Source organism: Lepidochelys kempii, chromosome 5, assembly GCF_965140265.1.
Source record: "Lepidochelys kempii isolate rLepKem1 chromosome 5, rLepKem1.hap2, whole genome shotgun sequence".
NCBI classification, from domain to species: Eukaryota; Metazoa; Chordata; order Testudines; family Cheloniidae; genus Lepidochelys; species Lepidochelys kempii.
In genome coordinates this window covers 81981456-82001075 of record NC_133260.1, presented here as the reverse complement: position 1 = coordinate 82001075, position 19620 = coordinate 81981456, and the positions used below count along the sequence as shown (strand labels likewise).

At 43.4% G+C, this 19620-nt stretch overlaps 1 protein-coding gene across 1 annotated transcript in view; it reads left to right on the top strand.

The window, feature by feature from the left end:
• FBN2 (fibrillin 2) overlaps nucleotides 1-19620 on the top strand; it is a 254203-nt gene that overhangs the window by 55865 nt on the left and 178718 nt on the right. Inside the window, exon 7 of the mRNA XM_073344871.1 lies at nucleotides 5210-5335. Within this exon, the coding sequence (XP_073200972.1) occupies nucleotides 5210-5335 (126 nt within the window). The remainder of the gene's footprint in view (nucleotides 1-5209; nucleotides 5336-19620) is intronic.

Sequence of the window (19620 nt, the reverse complement as noted above, 5' to 3'; positions counted from 1 at the left end):
AGAGGTGGGCAAACTGCTGCCCGCGGGCCACATTTGGCCCGCGGGACTGTCCTGCCCGGCCCCTGAGCTCTTGGCCCGGGAGGCTGTCCCCCAGCCCCTCTCCCGCAGCCTCAATTCACTGCTCTGCCGGCGCAATGCTCTGGGCAGCGGGGCTGCAAGCTCCTGGGGCAGCGCAGCTGCAGAACCCAGCCTGATCGGGTGCTCTGTGCTGCGCGGCTGCCTGTCCTAGTACAGCCACGCCGGCAGCCAGCGGTGCTCCAGGTAGCGCGGTCAGGGAGCAGGGAGAGGGGGAGTTTGGAGTGGTGGTCGGGGGCGGGGGTTTGGGTAGGGGTCAGGGCAGTCAGAGGGCAGGGAACATGGGGGTTGAATGGGGGCAGGGGTTCCAGAGGGGTCAGGGAGAAGGGGTGGTTGGATGGGGCAGGGGTCCCAGGGGAGGGGCAGTCAGGAAGGGTTGGATGGGGCGGTGGGGGTTCTGGGGGCGGTCTGGGAGCAGGGGGGGTAGATGGGGCAAGGGTCTGTGGGGGGCAGTCAGGAAGGAGGGGGGTTTTGGATGGGGAGGCCGGGGAGGGAGGCAGGGGCTGGGAGGCCGGGGGCGGTCAGGGGACAGAGAGCCGGAGGGGTCAGATGGGGGCGGGGGCCAGGCCATGCCTGGCTGTTCGGGGTGGTACAGCCTCCCCTAACCGGCCCTCCATACAATTTCTGAAACCCGATGCTACCTCAGGCGAAAATGTTTGCCCGCCCCGGTCTAAACTATCTGACAGAATTTCTTCAAGTATATTTGACAGAGCCTCCATTTCCCTAAGCTTTTTCTTTTATTTGTAGGGTTCGCTGAGAAACTGTCCACTCATCAGAGACAGAGGCCGAAGTTGGCTAGGTTTTCAAAGGTGCATGTGTAAAGTTAGCAATGCAAATCCTGCACGCGGTTACCACTTACTCAGAAAACTCTGAAAAAGCAAAGAACCTTTTTTCACTTGCCAGATATTATCAGACCCTGAACACATGGAAACATTCTACCTAATCTTTAGCATATTGAATCTCTTGGTATATACAACTGTGCCTAAAGGATAATTCATTTAATTTTGTGTTTATGGCACCAAGAATGCTTTTTATTCATTTGGCCCTCAGAAGCATGAACAGTTGGGGAATGAATAATGTTGAAATTGAGGCATAGTTAAACCTGGCTGACGAGGTAGAACGAAAACACTCAAACCACCCGTCTATTTGATCACAAAATTGTAGTGTATGCAGACAAATGATTCCCATGGCTTAAAATGGTATTCAGAAAGTAATTCACTGAGTTAGCCATTTTAAGAATATATTGTATTAACTTTGCTCTCTCTAGTCTTTCCAGATTCCAAAAGGCTAATTGCATAATTCTGAAAACCCTTATTTGGACAAGCATGGGGAGGGGGTTGTGTGATGTGAAATACAAGTAGTAGTCTCATTGACTTCAGCTACTCCCATAAAAAGGAACTACTTGCAGGATTAGGCCTCTAGGTTGTATTTCTTGTAACTAACAATGGTGCTTAATGTATTCATTCACTTTATATTAAAAATGATTTTAAACAATTCCCTTACAGTGAAAATATAACACCTACCCCACACATTTGGATTAACATCTTTCCTAGAAGTTGTTGAACACGTAAGCCAGCTCATGTGATTGAGGCTTTGCAGGATCAGTACCTCAGTTAGCAAGACTGTATTCATATTTCTTCATTGGACATGTTTCCTTCTTTGAAAAGCAGTATGCGGTGTAAAATAACCATCCCCGAGGTGGCTTTTCTTTTCTCCCCTTTCAAAAATAATGGATTTTTTCCCCAAACCATTAAAGTTGTAAGTAATTAATGGAATTACTTGAATTCTAAAACTTTGTTCAAGGCCAGAGAGAAACCTTTTCTGTTTCTGGAACTTATTCATTTCCTGCTGCTACTGCAATTAATTTATAATTACTTAATATCTTTGGCTTATAAAGCAGTGAAGTGTACTCTTACGAGATTCAAACAGAGATTGTCTTTGTGAAGGCCACCAGTAAACTCAGATATTGCTGTTTTCAAATTAATCTGCTTTTTAACCACAAGTTTGCTGAGGTAGCATAATTTAAACAAGCAGCAATAACTGACGGGGTGCATTTATATTCAGCATCTTAAGTTCATTTTGAGGCATAAGTGTCAAAGGCCATATACAATAATTATGTGCTGGAGGAGGCTGCTGGGTAGGTTTGGTATGAGTGGAACTTATCTTCTCTCTGGATGCTGCTAAATCATACCTGCCAGGTCTGACTTCCCTGGACTCACGATTAGAAGGGACAGCTTTGCTTTCCAAATAGATCAGATTGCACTAAGTGATGTTTTTTTAAAAAGAATGTTCCCAGGAAGGATATGCTGGAACCCCCTACCCTTATAAGAGCGTCAGCAGACCCACAATCTAAATGATGTATTTGCACACTGCTATGTGAAATAAACTCAGGACAGTTACCAAAAAAAAGTATAAACACTTCCAGCAAATGTACTTAAAATAAGTTTGTTTGCCAAGGAGTGTTGCCTCCTTTCTTGGTAATGACAAACTGCTTTTACTTAAATGGTAAATCAGATGACTAGATCCCCAGATCAGTCACCCTACCTATCAACAACGCAGCAACCTGGGGTCATGAGGCTGAGGTTTTTTTTGTTTTGTTTTGTTTTGTTTTTTTGGCGGGATGGGAAAGGAAGAGTCTTTGTTAAAATATTGGCAGTGCATCACTGGAAAGAGTAGGGTCAGAGGAGAGTCAAAGCCAAATAAAATGGAAGTCAATGTGAAAGAAAGAATGAGGGAAAAGTAGATGCTTTTTGGAACCAGTTTTTTCTTTTTTTTAAAATACTTTTATCTTCCTAGTGCTTGATTTAAATAGCACGAACCAAAAATAACAAAACTAAAAACCTCCCTCCCACAAACTGAATAGGAGGCTGGCTGGCTGGCTGTGTATGGGAAACAGGGAGGTGACTGTCCACTGAGTGCTGTTAATGTGCAAATTAAACCAACTGAAAAAAATTGTGGAAAATATTTTCCCCCCCCCCAAATCCTTTCAGTTATAATAATCCTAAAGGGTTCTTTTAATAGTAATATCTAAAACTTCCTTTTATCTACAAGTGGCAAAGGGTCGTGTGGCACCTTATAGACTAACAGACATATTGGAGCATAAGCTTTCGTGGGTGAATGCCCACTTCGTCGGATGTCATGAGACAAAGCGGGCATTCACCTGCGAAAGCTTGTGCTCCAATACGTCTGTTAGCCTATAAGTTGCCACAGGACTCTTAGTCTGGATCTGTAAAAGCGGCAAACACGGCTACCCCTCTGATATTAGATACAAGTGAGATTTTTAAGTAGACAGTGTACTTTTAATATTGCTGGCTACTCTGAATTCTGTATTTAAATAATTGAAGGAGTAATCTAAAACTCACCCCAATGCACATAAAGCTCTTTGGTGCCTGGAGGCCTACTGGCCCTCATTGTTATGGCTTGTTTGGAAAATTGTCCTTGATATTTTAAAAAAATTGATAAGTAGTAGAAGCATCTGGGCTCCACATCTTCTACAGAAAAGGAGGCTGGTGGTAGTATGAAGACTTATTGTGACAAAAAGGATTATCTCAAATGCTCTTGTCAAAATCCTAAAACCAGTCCTTTGCATAGTGGAGTGATCAGAGTCAGAGAGACAGGACAGGGCAGGCCCATCCAAAAATGCTAAAGCCAACTGTGGGTATCTGACCTTAGTCTATGACTGCAGACAAAGGAATACCCTCTAACTTTTGAACTTGAACAAGGCTGGTGTATAGTACTTTGCTGTTGTAGAGTGAAGAAATTTGCACAGCTTTTACATCTGCTTATCTGTTTTTTTGAAATAATAAAGCAGTTTGTTTTTCAATTCCAACGTCTTTTATAATCACTAAGTGTTCTGTTCTGCTGTATGTGGGTTATACCCACATATGGGCTAGGAAACAACATGAGTTTGGACTCAGTTTCCTTCTCATTGCTCTCTCAGCAAGGAGCTGGGGAGGAGCATAGTTGCCCCAACCTTGATCCAGCCTACCTTCTCTGAACCCACAAATATGGATGTCTTTTGAGCTCCTATAGAGGAGTATCTGAGATTTTTGGAAACAAAGGTACCACGTAATGGAAATGCCTCCACGCAGTTAGGATCTGCAGGTTTTCACTCCCCAGAATTCACAGAAGTGGAGTGGAGCCTTTGGGCACTTAATCAAATTGTTTATTGTGAAAGAATTAATAAACATACAACTGCAAAATTTCATAGAGCTATAGTTTAAATGAACTTTTGAAAGGAGAGCTGTGAGAGCTTATGAGAGGCTAAGTATCTGAATGTATACATCATGCATTAGCTTGAAGCCTGCTTTCCCTACTCTCCCCCCACCCCCGTTTGATACAAAGAGTTCCTCTATATGGCTCTGGCCTACACTGGTTAGTTCAGAGAGATCTCTGTAAGTTACTCTGTATTATTTTAACTACTCCTCTGATCTAGCAGTAACAAATTCAGTCATTGGGGCTGTGCTGATAGTAATCTACAGAAATACAGGATGTTTTTGTCTATATGGAAAATGCTTTACATCTGTGGGACTATTGCACTTTAAAAGTATAGCATTGTAATCGATGTTTTTGAAAAGTTCTTGGCTCATACCTTATTGTGTATACTGTAAATAATTTTTTTTGCAGTGAATGAGCTTGTAATGACTAAAGTTATGGTCGTGATGTTGGTTCTCGTATTTCACTGTCAGGATATATGTTTTTTGTACTATGTTGTAATGAAGTTGGGAAGAAAACATAGTTTAAATTGGAAATAGTGCATGTTAAAGCACAGTAGAAATCTACTATAGATGAACTGCAAAGGAAGAATAAAAATAGAGTAAGTTTATATAAAAGTACAATTTAACAACTGTGGAGCTCCACAGTAACAAGTCTGTCAAATCTAGCAGGCCCTGAATGTTGCATGCTTAATCTAATATATCACAATGTATAGTTTAGGGGAAAGGGGAATAAAGCATGGGTGGGGTCAATGCCAGACAAAGTGGTCTCCAAATTCACGATGAGATGCAGAAGTGTGGTAATGCAAATAATGGTTATTTTTCAGAATATTTTCAAAGATGGAGCTGTCCATCTGTTTATCACAACTGTAATTCAAGCAATGTCTGATTTCAAGCAAACTACTGTTTTCTCTTGATAGATGTTGATGAGTGCCAGGCTATACCAGGGGTCTGTTCAGGAGGAAACTGCATTAATACAGTTGGCTCGTATGAATGCAAGTGTCCTGCTGGTCACAGACAGAATGAGGCAACTCAGAAATGTGAAGGTAAGTGTATAGTGTCTGAGAACATTCCTAAATGGTGATCATTGACTCAAAGTAAAGTGTCTCTTTGTGGTGTGGTTTTAGACACTTGTACAGTGGATCATGACTGGAGACTGGTAAAAAGAGAAAAAAAGTTTGCAAAGTTCTGGGTTTTACTACACAGCATTTTAGCTGTGTTTGATGTAGAGAGGCTCTACCGGTTGTACTTGTGCTGTGCTTTGTCATCCTCATTGGGTTCATCACATCATATGTATCTGCCTTGTTCTTCGTACTTTCTACTAGATAGTTTGGCAGCTTACCTGACAAACTGAATAAAGCAGAAAATAATTCTGTTCCAAAATTTAAAAAAATTAAGGAGAAAAGACTGAATGTACAGCATTTGGAAGCAATTGTATTATCATGATTTTTTTTTAAGTTCAAAATATTCTAGTTTTAATGGATATCATCAACCTACTGATCATAGTAACAGCTGATTTGATACTATGTAGAGTTTGTATTAAAGAAGGGGGTGGGTAAGTACAAGTCCCAAAGGAGACTACATACTTTTAGTGCAGTGGAGTTTAATTTTTGCTTTAATTTACCAATCCAGTTGAGACTCAGACATTGTTGGTATTCTACAAATAGAGTTTGCTTACTTGGTGAACACGTTGATTGGCTAAAAGCAAAAACTTTTTGAAGTTTCAAAGCAGTGTAATGGAAAATTGTTAAGTGTATATAGCTCTAGTGCCGTATATAATCTTAACCGTTCTAGTAATTTATGAACTGTTCATCTGAGAGGTGTCACTGTAGTTTGTACAGGTTAGATGTTCACAGCAGTGAAATATGTTTACAGTTAAAATTATTGCTTGATTTTTTTTTACCTTCTGATGCACATCAGTTTTATTTCAATATTTATTTATGTGAATTTACTGTTACGACGTGATTAAAAGAAACAAGAACATTAGAACTTTACTTGTTCTAGCGAACATTTTCTTAGAAAGCAAAGGCAACTTTACTTTCAAGTCTGATAGTAGAGAAAGGGCGGTCTTTTGGTTTGCCGTTAGGAGGCAGTTTAAGTAAGCTACTAGATTCTTTGATACTGAGTTGAGTTCATTTAAAAACAAACAAATGTGGTTAGATGTCTATGGCCAAATGTTGAAGTAGTCTTAGCTCGGTAGTTTTGCTTGCAGTCAAATACAGGGATACAAAATTCAAAGAGCAACACTATCAATTTGGAAATCACATTTCCATATGAAAATTCTGTGTCTATGTTATTATACAAAATATTTAATGTTATTAAAAAGACTAAAACAAAACAAAAACAAACAACAAAAGTTAAAGGATTTTGTTCCCTCTGCTTTTCCAGTTCATTTATTTTATGCATTTGACAATATTTTCTGTATAGCCAGTTTTCCTCTTTTGTTGGTGGTCAGTTTCACTTATTTTCTCCTGGTCTTCTAGTATGATGCCATTATGCTCATGTATTGCTTTGGGAGACACTTGTGTGCATTTTCTTCCCCAAGCCCTTCAAGAAAGTGTTAACCAATAATATTCAGAGTTGCTGTTGTTTCTGAATTTGGAGCTAGCCAGGCCTTTGCTTGTCCAGGCCCCAGCACCATGGCTGAGAAGCAACAGGAGCTGTGTGTATGTATTTTAGGTTGCCCCTGTGCAAATGGCCGGGGAATTCGAGAACCCTGGCCGGTGGACCAAGGGGACCTCCCTTTGGACCACAGAGACAAACAAGGATCAGGGAATATCAGGAGCCTTGTAGGGTATGCCTACATTGTATTGTAAACCCAGGTCTGTGGGACGTGGGCTTGTGGACCTGGTGTTTCTAAACCTGAACTTGAATGTCCACCTGGGCTTTGTAAACCTGGGCTTACAGTTGCTGAACTTGGGACTTACAGCCATGCTATTGTACAACACATGCCTACTGGGTGTGGTGTTGTGTCCCATCTAGTGGCACCGAGACCACTTAGAGAGAGTTAAATGAGTCTGCTCTACAGCCTTAGCTAATAGCAAGTTGGCTTTTTGCTTATGCTGTCGAGGCTCAGGCACTAATCTCCAGAGGTCCCTGGTTCGACCCCGCCTGCCGACGACTGGGGTCTGCTGGCGTTACATTATCATGTCCATGCTGCATTATGCATACCTTCGGACTCTGATCTGGTTTTTTAGCTGCAAAATTACAGGGCTTGGACTGATATTGCAGCGGGACTTCACAAGAGCCAGGCTTCATCTGGGTCTGGGCCAAGAGGAGCAACAGGGATAGCCTGACTCTAGAATACCTGGGTTTTCTTCACAGAAGCTGTGAAACAGCAGCTGGGCAAAGCAAGGAGCCAGGTGTTGGGTGTTTGTTTCCTGGGAACATGCAGGAGTCTGGGGAGCAGGTGGAGCGTGGGGTCAGAGGTTTGAAAGTCAGGCTTTGCCTTTGCTGGCCTGCAAAAATGTGGGTGGAGGAAGATGGGTGAACCCAAGAATATTTGTTACTGTGGGTCTCAACCTGCCCAGAAGCCTGTTCAGAACAACAGTAAGGAGGAGAGAAAAAAAAAATTCTGACTCCATTTAAATCAGTGGCCAAACTCTCTTTGGCCTGGGCTACACTGGGGCAGGGGGTTTTGAACTCCGCTTACTCCTCCTGCGAAGGTGGAGTACAGGTGTCGATTCGGGGATCGATTTATTGCAGCTCGATGAGACGTGATAAATCAATCCCCGATAGATTGATCACTACCCGCCCAGCCGGTGGGTAGTGAAGACGTACCCTTTGTCTAATGTGGGGTCAGGATTTTACCTTGGGTATTTTATTTAATGGGCACATTATTTCAACACTTAATTTTTTTAAAGTAGTCACTGTCATTATGCAAGTCTCTAAGGTGCCACAAGTCCTCCTTTTCTTTTTGCGAATACAGACTAACACGGCTGCTACTCTGAAACCTGTCACTTTTAATTGTTTCAATTCAGTGTTCCCTGTATTGCAGGTGCAAATGAGAGCATTTATGTTGTGATGATCTGGAGTTAGAGAATAAAGTAAAAATGTATAGTGCCTATTTGAGCGAAGGAAGAGAACAAATCTATCAGCTAATGGCCACATGTGAAAAGTTTGGTTTAAGCGACTTGCTACCATCATGCAGGAATTCTGTGGCAGAGGCAGGGATAGAATGCAGGTTTCCAGGCAGCATACAGCTGTCTTAACCATGAGACCATCCTTTGTCTTCCTGCAGTCTCCTGTTACATTCACTACACACTTCCCAAATTCTGCAACCAAAAAGGGAAGGGCCCTACAAACAACTGTCTCCTTCACTACAAAACCCTTATGCATCCCCAGAGCTAATCCATTCTGTGCACTGGAAAAGTCAGGGATCCTGTGGAAAAAGTAGTTTGTGATTTGTATGTGATTGTATCCTAATGCACATGCGCAAGGGAGGGGGCGAATGAAAGTTGCCCATGCAGCCTTAATTTTGACATTTTCTCCATTTTGAGTGGTTGACTTTGAAACCTTAATAATGTACTTTTAATGTAATGTTTTGTGTGCAATTTCCTTGTTTTGTTTTTAAAAAAAAAAAAAAACTGAAAAAACAGAAGTTCTATTTTGTGGCAACATATTGACACCAGCATGATTCATCAGCAAGATTGGAATTTTTAGATACCTTACACACATCTCTGCTTTGAGCTAATGGATAGTAATGGTGTGGTGTTATCCTCTGCATGGACAAGCGCTAGAGAAGAATAATACACAAATATACATCAGAGATTTTCACAAATATTTGCTGTCAGCAGAAGAATGGTGAGACTCAGAAATCTTGTGTTCCATTGCAGGCTGTGAGAGGTATGTATTTTTGTGGGTACAGACTCTTCTGTCCATTTGCCTAAGCTTGATCCTTCTGCTCTGTCCTCTCCAGTCTGTTCCTGTCTAGTCTCTTCTCTACTCTTGGCTTCTTGCCTACCCAGTCCCAGTCTCTGCTTTTCAGGCTTCTCATCCCATTCCCAGCTTCCTAGTCTTTCCTTTTGGACTTGCTGTCCCAATCTCAACCCAGTCTCTCCCCCTCCCCACACCAAGTCCCAGTCGTCTTGCCCAGTCAGTCCCAATTTCCCCCTCCCAGCTCTTCATCTGTCTCTCCCTTCCCCCACAATGGCTTCCAGACCCTGTCTCCCTTACTGGGCTTCTCATCCAATCTCAGCTCAGTTTTCCTTCTCTTGGGCTCCTTGTCACAGTCTCTTTGCCCACTCAATTTCAGCTCTTTCCCCTGACCTCAGGTCCTTGTCTCTCTCTCCTCCCCCATTCCCTCACCACTGGTTCCTAGTCCTGGGCACCTTGTCCAGCCAGTCCCGGACTCCCCACTTCCCTCCAACATCTGATCTTAATGTTCCCTCCTCCTCCCATGTCCTTCATTAGGTCCCAGTCCCAGCCTCCCAGCCCAACCAGTCCCAGTCTGCCCTCCTCACTCCATCTTACAAACTCGTGTTCAGCCAGTCCCTTGCACAACCAATCTCAGTCTCTCTCTCCAATTTGCAGTCAGTTCTTTTTTGAGTGTTTGCTCATGTCCATTCCATGTTAGGCATGTGTTTGCCATGTACACTATAGCGAGAGATTTTTTCTTCAGTGGTATCCATCGGATCGGCTCTAGTGCCCTCTGGTCTGTGTGCTTATGCGCTGGTGTAAGGGGTGCCGCTGGCCATGTGCCCTCTCAGTTCCTATTTACTACCCATGATATTTGCTGGAATGTCTAATCTTGCTTCAGCAAGGCGCCTATCAGTGTTATTTTGTTCTCAGTTTCATAGTTTAGTTTATAGTGTATATATTGTAAATAGTATTTGTGTAAATAGTTAGAACCCTCTCCCCTTATCATTAAGGTGCTTTCTTTGCCCCAGGGAATGGGCATGCCCTGGTCCCTGGGCTTCAAACCTTGTGCCTCCTGTGGCAAACCTGTGCCCATGAGCAACCACGCTCCAGTTGTCTGAAGTGTCTGGGAGAATCTCACGTGAAAGACTGCTGGCAAATTTGTTGGGACTTTAAATCTTGCACAAAGAAGGATAAAGTGATTAGACTTAAGGCTATCCTAATGGAAGCTGCTCTTAGACCGATTTCAGAACTAAGCTGCTCAGATCTGGCACCGAGTACTTTGGCCTTGGTGCGAAGCACTCCTCTGGCACTGTGCACATCCTGGCACCACTCTCCATCTCCGGTGCCAAGGAAGAAACGTAAAAAGCAGCCTACCGACAGAGGGTGCTCACCAGTGCCAAAGAAAGGCAAGCAGAGGGAAGGCAGTGGAGTGTGACCTGCGTCGGGTCACTCTTCCAGCCCGGTCCCATGGCAGCACAGTTGACTCCACTGAGATTGTTGAGTCTGGTGCTGAACCTCCTGCCGACGCCAGGAGGTCATCACAGCACCAGCGGGATTGTGATGCCTTCAACCTCACATGCCTTCGTTGCAGCCAGAGACTTAATGTCACTCCCAGTCCCACTGACCCCATTTAGGTCAGCTCCGGTGACTTTGAGCAGAAGGGAACATAGTGCTCCGAGTTTCTTCCCAGCACCAGGCTGTCTGGTACCCTTCAGAGAGAATCAATGTCTTCTCTCCTCTTCAAATTTCAGAGTAACAGCCGTGTTAGTCTGTATTCGCAAAAAGAAAAGGAGTACTTGTGGCACCTTAGAGACTAACCAATTTATTTGAGCATGAGCTTTCGTGAGCTACAGCTCACTTCAAAGTCATCCCTGGTCCGCCAGTGGTCACCAGGCATCAGGTCACCGGACATCCGCCAGTGGTCAGAGGCAAAAAGAGGTACTTCTCCCCTGTGGTTGTCTAGAGAGGATTCTTCATTTGAAGAATCTGGCCTTATGTTTAGCTTAAGAGCTATCAGTATCCATCCTACATGCCGTTGGACATCGGTGCGGGTCCCCATGCTGTTGCCTGGCCAGGAGGACAATGGTCTATGCAATGGCCATTCTGGTTTCCCCAGGATCAACTAACCTTTCCATTACTGTTATTCTTCGAGATATGTTACTCATGTCCATTACAGAACCCACCCTCCTACCCCTCTGTTGGGGTTGGTTGCCAAGAAGGATGAATACCACCGAGGGAAATATCTCTGGTAATGGTGCAAGTGGCATGCGCACACCTAACGTGGAATGGACATGAGCAACAGATCTTGAAGAACAACAGTTATGGACAGGTTAATAACCATTTTTTTTTCTCTCCAACCATTTCCAGTCCCAGTCTCACCAGACTCATTGTCTTCTCCCCTGCACCAGCTCTTACTACCTCTGTGTTTGAATTAGATGGCTTCCTCCTCCACACTGCCTAGGTGTCAGCAGAGAGGGATCATTGAGAGCACAGGAGAAGCAAGCTCCCTGCTCTCAATTCTGGTGCCTGGCCCCACTCCAGCCCACAGCAGCTGGGAGAAGTCATTCCCAGGAAATTTCTTTTGAGTCCCTCAGCTGGAGCACGCTTTGTCACTCTGTGGGGATGGTGCATGCACAGCTCAGTCAGCACTGAGAGCTCTGAGAGGTGCCAATGTGCTCATTATGACTGCAGTAAAAAGCTCAGAAGGTTCTAAGCTCTAGCAAGTCTCTACTGAGCATGTGTGAACTGTGATTTTCAAAAGCATATAATTTTGTGAAAATCTGCCCAAATTTGGCAGGGTTTGCAAACAGCACATCCCTGACACAAAGGCTCACCCCTGCCAAACTTGAAGTCCCTCCAGAGGGGTGCACTAGATGTTTCCAGAGAAAAGGTTGCCAGAATTTTTTAACATGGGCAAAACAGCATACTTTCCCCTAGTCTTGTTCTCAGAAACAGTTGAACTGTTTTGGCTAAAATTTTCCCAAAAAATTCAGTCTGAGACAGACACGAAGCATAAAATAAATAAATAAATTAGTCTGAATGGATAAAGTTTGAGGAAATTATAGGAAACTGAAAACAGGAGTTTATAATGGGAAGTGTTGAGCAACCATAGTACTTGGTAGTGTTGACAGCCCCACCTATTAAAAAATATTATGGGATATGTGAATAGAAACAGAATTATTTATGCTTGTAAAAATATTGGCAACACAGTATATTTTTTCAATGCCATCCAAGCCATCTTTAACAAGTCTCAGACAATAAGTAATCTGCCCAAAATCCAAAAGTATTTACTTGCAATCATATCACCAACAAATATATTAACATTAGAATAAACAATAATCAGAAATGTTGAATAGAAAATTTGAGAAAACTTGAACAGACTAATCTTCAGCTTGTCAATTGAAAAATGGAGTGAAGACAATTAAATGCTAAACGAATATACATTTTGTTTGGATATTGTGCCAGTTAGAAATAGTGTGTTTTGTTATTGTTTATAGCCATCTTGCCTCCATTTCTTTTTTAAATTGCTGAGTGGAGGCTTTTATTCAATGTAAGGTTCTATAATTTATGCCTGTGTACATTATACGTGAAGGGCAAGATCCTGTATTCCTTGCACACCTGCAATACCCAATAAAATCAGTGGGAGTTTTAGGGTGGACAAGCAATGCATTATAGGGTGGAAGGGAATGGAAGGCCTGACTCCTATGTTCAGTCTGGCAATACTCCCCTGGGAGCCAGTGGGAGTCTTTCTCAAGAAAAGGCCACAGGGAGAGGCCCAAAGAAGGTATTTTTAAAATGAAAAGGATAGCACCTGAACAAAGATAACATTTGTTGGTGACCATTATGATACAGTTTCAGATCAATGAATCAAATCTTGGTCCTCGCAATGTCTGCTTCACAGAGCCTTCAGCAGCTCTGTATTGTGCCCAGGCTCTGTAGCTGTTGATGCTTCTGCAGATCCTGAGGGGAAGAACCTCACTTTGAGTGTGTCTGCTGGCACTCACAGCCACCTCATCTCCAGGAGTAATGTCACAGACTCCACACGCCACCGTGATAAATATGACAGTTAGGTCGTTGGAGATGATGAACAGAATGAGCAGAAGGTGTAGTGCCTCCCCAATATCTTCCTAGCTGTCTGACTAAATGGGTCAGGCAGTGTCCCAACATGGCTTTTCAAAAGTGGAGCTGTCATCCAGGACCTCACATAGGGCTTCTTCCCTGTGGCCCTGACTGTCAGGATAGAGAAAGAATGCTTCTGCTTAATTCCCCTCCACTAGTCAAGGTGAGGATTTGTTAAATTTTCTGAGGACAAGGCCCCATTTTAAAGCCTTTCTCCACTCTGCGAGAGTCACAGAAAAAGTTAACAAATAGATTAGATGTGGCTAAAGCCAGACCTTAGTGGCACCCATTATTTTTAGTTTAAACTAGACAATGAATTGATAATACTGTATGTATGCATCCCCTTTACTATCAATTGGAATATTATTATCTAATTGCTCTTTGTACTAATACATTTAGGATTAGATTGAATCCCATTTTATGGCATCTTGTCACTGGCAATTGAGGCAGAAGAGATGCAAACAACTCATTCTTGACAAACAGTAAATAACTAGTTTCAAAATGAATATGTGCTAATGCTTGAGGTCACATTTTAAAGAAAATGGGTGAAGCTGTTATTTTGTTGTGTACTGCGCTCACTGTAACAGATGTGAAACACTGAAATCTATCAATCAGAGTTTTGCATGAGGGAGGCTTATAAAGTGGTTATATAATGGAAAACATTTGGGGTTTGCTGTAGATTTACAATCCAAATAGTTAGTGAAACCATATTGTAAACTTATTTGTAGAAGTTAAGATATTAAAGCAAGTTAATAAGCTCACAGAAAAGAATCACTTGCAGATTGGGTGATAAATATTCCCTGAAAAATAGTTTCCCCTTTTTCTTCTGTTTAACAGAACAGAGTAAAACAAAACCAAAAAATTCTCATTATGTCAAACAGTAAAAGGAAAGCAGTTTATGTATCATTTTAATGTTTAAACTATTTTGTTGTGTTTTTTCATTCAAGTCTGATCACTTGCTTAGTCGTGTCCCCCCCACCCGATGTTTCAAAAGGATATGCTTCTTTAAAATGACCTGTTCAGCATGGCATGGGGTTGCATTTTATTAGCGTCTTGGATGCCAGTGTATACAAATACTTACATGAGTTTATATTGGCTGATTGTGGGTCAGAAATCTGAACATGTAATGTTTGTGCCTGGCATCAAATAAAGTATACTAATGCCAAGAGGAGAACTTGTTCAAGGATATCCCTGCTTGTTAAGAGGGCAGTTAAAACATGCTTTGCATTTTGCTCCTTTAAATCATCCAAAGCTCTTTTTAATAATTTTTTTAAAAAAAGGCTATTCAACAATTCTCCCAGATAAGGTTCACAAGGACAAATGAATGAATTTGGTACAACCCTTTACTGTATATGGTGTTTAAATAAGGGAATATAGGCAGTTTAAGTCAGTGTACATGGAAGAACTGAAATTAGATAACAGTATGTGTGGTTTGAAGCACCTGTTGTTATTTCAAGTTGAATAATCAAAAAGGTTTTATTTCCTACCTGGCTAGCAGCCCACTGTACTAAGGTGGAGAGAAGGAAGAGCCTGTCTACATTAGAGATATTTGTGCTGGTGTAATACATCAACATTGTTATGTTGGTGCAATTTTTTGAAATTTTCCTAATGTAGACAGAGCTTAACATTCTAGCCCTTTACTCATCTTTGATTGTCCACACATATTCCACACTTGGGGTGCAAGCGCCCCATGCATACAGGATCAGATTATTTTGAATAGTAGTGCCCATTGGAGCCACTCCTTCAATATTCTTGCCCTCTGCCTTCCCATAGCACGGGTAAAAAAGATGGGGCAACTGCAGCTCATGCTCAGTTTCCTCTTGCCTCCTGTGTCTGCAAGACAGAACCACAATATCAATGTTCTTTGCTTATGAAGTTATTGGTTTTCAAGTTTGAAGTTTCACTAGTTAAATTATTAGGTTTTCTTTGATTATTTCATTTTTCACTGCAGTTAAGAGCAGTGTAACAGGGGTGTTGGACGGCCAGTCAGCCTAGTGGTTTGAGTACTTGACTTCCTGGCCACTGCTTTTGTGGGGAAGCTGGCTGGATGAGTGATAGAGAGAAAAGCTATTCTGCTGCACTACAAGACATTCTCCTTTGCAGCAGGAAGCCCTTGACTAGGCTAACATATAGAGCCAAATGGAAGCGATTCTCTGTCTGGGCAATGCAGTGTCAGCTTTCACCAGTAACAGACCCAGTACCTGTGGGGCTGTGGAATATTTCACCAGTAACAGCCTGAATACCTGCTATAATATTTACTCCACTTGAAACAAACCAGACTTTCCTTTAGTTCAGTTTGGGTGCATCTCCAGTGATATCCCCCAGTAATCCTCCTCTTCAGTGATGCATTGTTTTCTCACACTCCAGAGTGTTGAGATTTTTCAGAGGGCTTCCACGTATGTTTCCACCAGTTTGAGAGCCCCTCCTTCATGAGACCTCAATCTGGTTTTAATGGTATTGTTGAGTTCCCCATTTGAACTTTGGCTACATGCTGTTCTGCTATCTTTCCATGAAATTGCCTTCCTGGTGGTCCTCATGTCTGCAAGATGGATAGGAGAGATTCAGGCTCTCACAGCAGGCCCACCATATACAGGCTCAGTCAGGCCTCACCCAACATTTCTGCATAAGGTGATCTCAGACTTTGACATCAACCAACCTATTCACCTCCTGTTTTTCTTCCCCAAAACACATCCCTCTCCAAGCAGAAATAAACTCTGCACACTGGATGTTGTGAGGACATTAACCTTTTGTTTGGACACAACCAGACCATTCAGATGTTCATCCAGACTCTTTGTGATGTTTGCTGAAAGGGTTAAGGATCAACTGGTATCCACATGGAGGCTAGCTAAGTAGGCCTCAGACTGTATTTAGACTTACTATACCTGAGCCAAGAAAGATTCACCTGGACGGGTCAGCGGTAATTCCACCCATGCCCAGGCAACTTCTGAAGCCTGCCCCCGTATCAGAATAATGCAGAGCAAAACTGTAGAGTTCAGTCCTCACATTTTTCCCTGCTGCAAGCTTCCCTGCTGAATGGGAAATTTAGTAGGGGGGTCCTCTTTCAATGGGCCTCCTCTCACCTATCTCCTGACACTGGTATAACTGCCTACCTATCGCCAAGAGCGGAAGCTATGTGGACAGTTGCTTGAAGAAGAAATAATGATTACTTACCTTCCTGTAAATGTACTTCTTCAAGTTGTCTGTTGTCCACACAGATTCCATGTCCTGACTTCCATTCCTGCTGACCAGTACCTGTTCTAGGCCTTCTTATTGGTGAAGAAACTGAGTGCGGGACTGTGGCCTGAGTTGGCCACAGGAAGTGAAAGGGTGTGCAGGGGGTAGGTGCAGTCCCACCAGACACTGCTATTCAAAAGAATCGGATCTCATGCAGAGATGTGCATGTGCATCAAGTGCGGAATCTGTGTGGACAACACATCTCAAAGAGCCATAGTTTCCTATAGGGAAAGTAATCATTATTTCCTGGCACCTGACACCCTGAAAAATAGAGTGCATATAACAAAAAGTTATACACTTTAATTTACTGTAATATGAACATTACAAAGAGAGTTTATATTTCTATAAAAACATTGGTTGAAGGGGATAGCTTACTGGTCCAGCATATATGTTTTGACATAGAACCAATAAGCTCAGAAAGGTCACTTGTTCTTTTGGTTCAGTAAAAGATATCACATAGTCCTGTCTCCACCTTCCACCCACAAGAACTGATGCAGGTGCAAACATTTTCTTATAGCGTTGCAATTTATAGCTCACTGGCTTATGTTTTCCGCTGAGTAAAATGATCATGAGGTGGTAAGGAAATAGTTTAATAAAATCTCCTATATGTAGTCAGGCCAGTCTTTGGAATGATTTTAGTTAACAGAGTCATAGCATCAATTTAGCCTGTGTTTTGGGACTTGAGTACACCTTTTTAGTTTTTCTTTTCCCTCTAAGGCACTACAAGATCTGGACAAGTACTGATTAATACAGGGCAAAGTCCTGAGGTTTTTATTCTGGGCCAGATCATCCCCATGGAAGGGCATCTTGGAAGGAAATCTCCCTTTGTGCTGCTCTACCCTTCCTATCATCATCCATCAGAAGGCAAAAGGGAGTTGGTTGTGGTTTTCCCCTACAGAAAAGACTATGTGCATCAGCGCATCTGCTCTGTCCCCAAGTAGGCACTGGCTATGTGACTGGGCATGGTACCAGGGAGTCCCTGGCTGCAGCATCCCCAATGGGGAGGAGAGGTTGATGCAGAAGAGAAGCTATAACCCCACCTTTATATTATCTTCCTAAATAAGCTCTGTGGGGAGACGTATGTGTTCGTGTGTGTGTGGAATTTCACACAGCAGCCTGGTGTATTAGGGGAAAGAGATAACGTATATTTACGCTGCACATTTCTTTCAGCAGCGTGAAGAGTACATACCCTATATGCCCCCCTGACATGGGTATAAATAGCAGTGTAGATGGTGAGGCTCTGCTTGGGTGAATAGCGTACATCCTGAACCCTGTGGATATGTACCTACTCATCCAAGTAGTGCCTTCCTTAACCCCACCCCTCCCCCATCTATGCTGCTTTTTTTTTAACTATGGAGTGTTCCGCTGCTAGAGCCTTTTCCCATCACAGGGGAAAATTCCTGTGGTGGGGAAAGGCACAGGCAGTTCCCTGTTGCTGATCCTTTCCCCACTGCCACAGCCTTTCACTGACATGTGCAGTTACACACTGCTGTGTGGATGCAGCCTGCTTTTGACTGTGGCATGTAGCTACATATGTCCTACATGCCATCATCGATGGTAGCATGTAGACATAGCCATAGTCTGAGGGGCGGGAGGGATGAAATTGATGCATGGGAGGGACCAGCGATGCACAGATTTTGTGGGTGACAATCCATGCCTCAATCTTTACTCAGGCATTTCTTGATTAAAATTCCTTTTGCTTCAGTGAGAGTCTGAGTAAAAAATGGAGTGCCCAGTCCTACTGATGGTTACACCTGAAGTTAATGGAAGTGGTCATGTAAGCCCTGGTCTACACTAGGACTTTAAGTCGAATTTAGCAGCGTTAAATCGATGTAAACCTGCACCCGTCCACACAATGAAGCCCTTTATTTCGAATTAAAGGGCTCTTAAAATCGATTTCCTTACTCCACCCCTGACAAGTGGATTAGCGCTTAAATCGACCTTGCCGGCTCGAATTTGGGGTACTGTGGACACAATTCGATGGTATTGGCCTCCGGGAGCTATCCCAGAGTGCTCCATTGTGACTGCTCTGGACAGCACTCTCAACTCAGATGCACTGGCCAGGTAGACAGGAAAAGAACCGTGAACTTTTGAATCTCATTTCCTGTTTGGCCAGCGTGGCAAGCTGCAGGTGACCATGCAGAGCTCATCAGCACAGGTGCCCATGATGGAGTCCCAGAATCGCAAAAGAGCTCCAGCATGGACCGAACGGGAGGTACGGGATCTGATCGCAGTTTGGGGAGAGGAATCTGTGCTATCAGAACTCCGTTCCAGTTTTCGAAATGCCAAAACCTTTGTGAAAATCTCCCAGGGCATGAAGGACAGAGGCCATAACAGGGACCCGAAGCAGTGCCGCATGAAACTGAAGGAGCTGAGGCAAGCCTACCAGAAAACCAGAGAGGCGAACGGCCGCTCCGGGTCAGAGCCCCAAACATGCCGCTTCTATGATGAGCTGCATGCCATTTTAGGGGGTTCAGCCACCACTACCCCAGCCGTGTTGTTTGACTCCTTCAATGGAGATGGAAGCAATACGGAAGCAGGTTTTGGGGACGAAGAAGATGATGATGATGAGGTTGTAGATAGCTCACAGCAAGCAAGCGGAGAAACCGGTTTTCCCGACAGCCAGGAACTGTTTCTCACCCTGGACCTGGAGCCAGTACCCCCAGAACCCACCCAAGGCTGCCTCCTGGACCCAGCAGGCGGAGAAGGGACCTCTGGTGAGTATACCTTTTAAAATACTATACATGGTTTAAAAGCAAGCATGTGAAAGGATTACTTTGCCCTGGCATTCGCGGTTCTCCTAGATGTACTCCTAAAGCCTTTGCAAAAGGTTTCTGGGGAGGGCAGCCTTATTGCGTCCTTCATGGTAGGACACTTTACCACTCCAGGCCAGTAACATGTACTCGGGAATCATTGTAGAACAAAGCATTGCAGTGTATGTTTGCTGGCATTCAAACAACATCCGTTCTTTATCTCTCTGTGTTATCCTCAGGAGAGTGAGATATAATTCATGGTCGCCTGGTTGAAATAGAGTGCTTTTCAGGGGACACTCAGAAGAGCCCATTCCTGCTGGGCTGTTTGCCTGTGGCTAAACAGAAATGTTCCCCGCTGTTAGCCA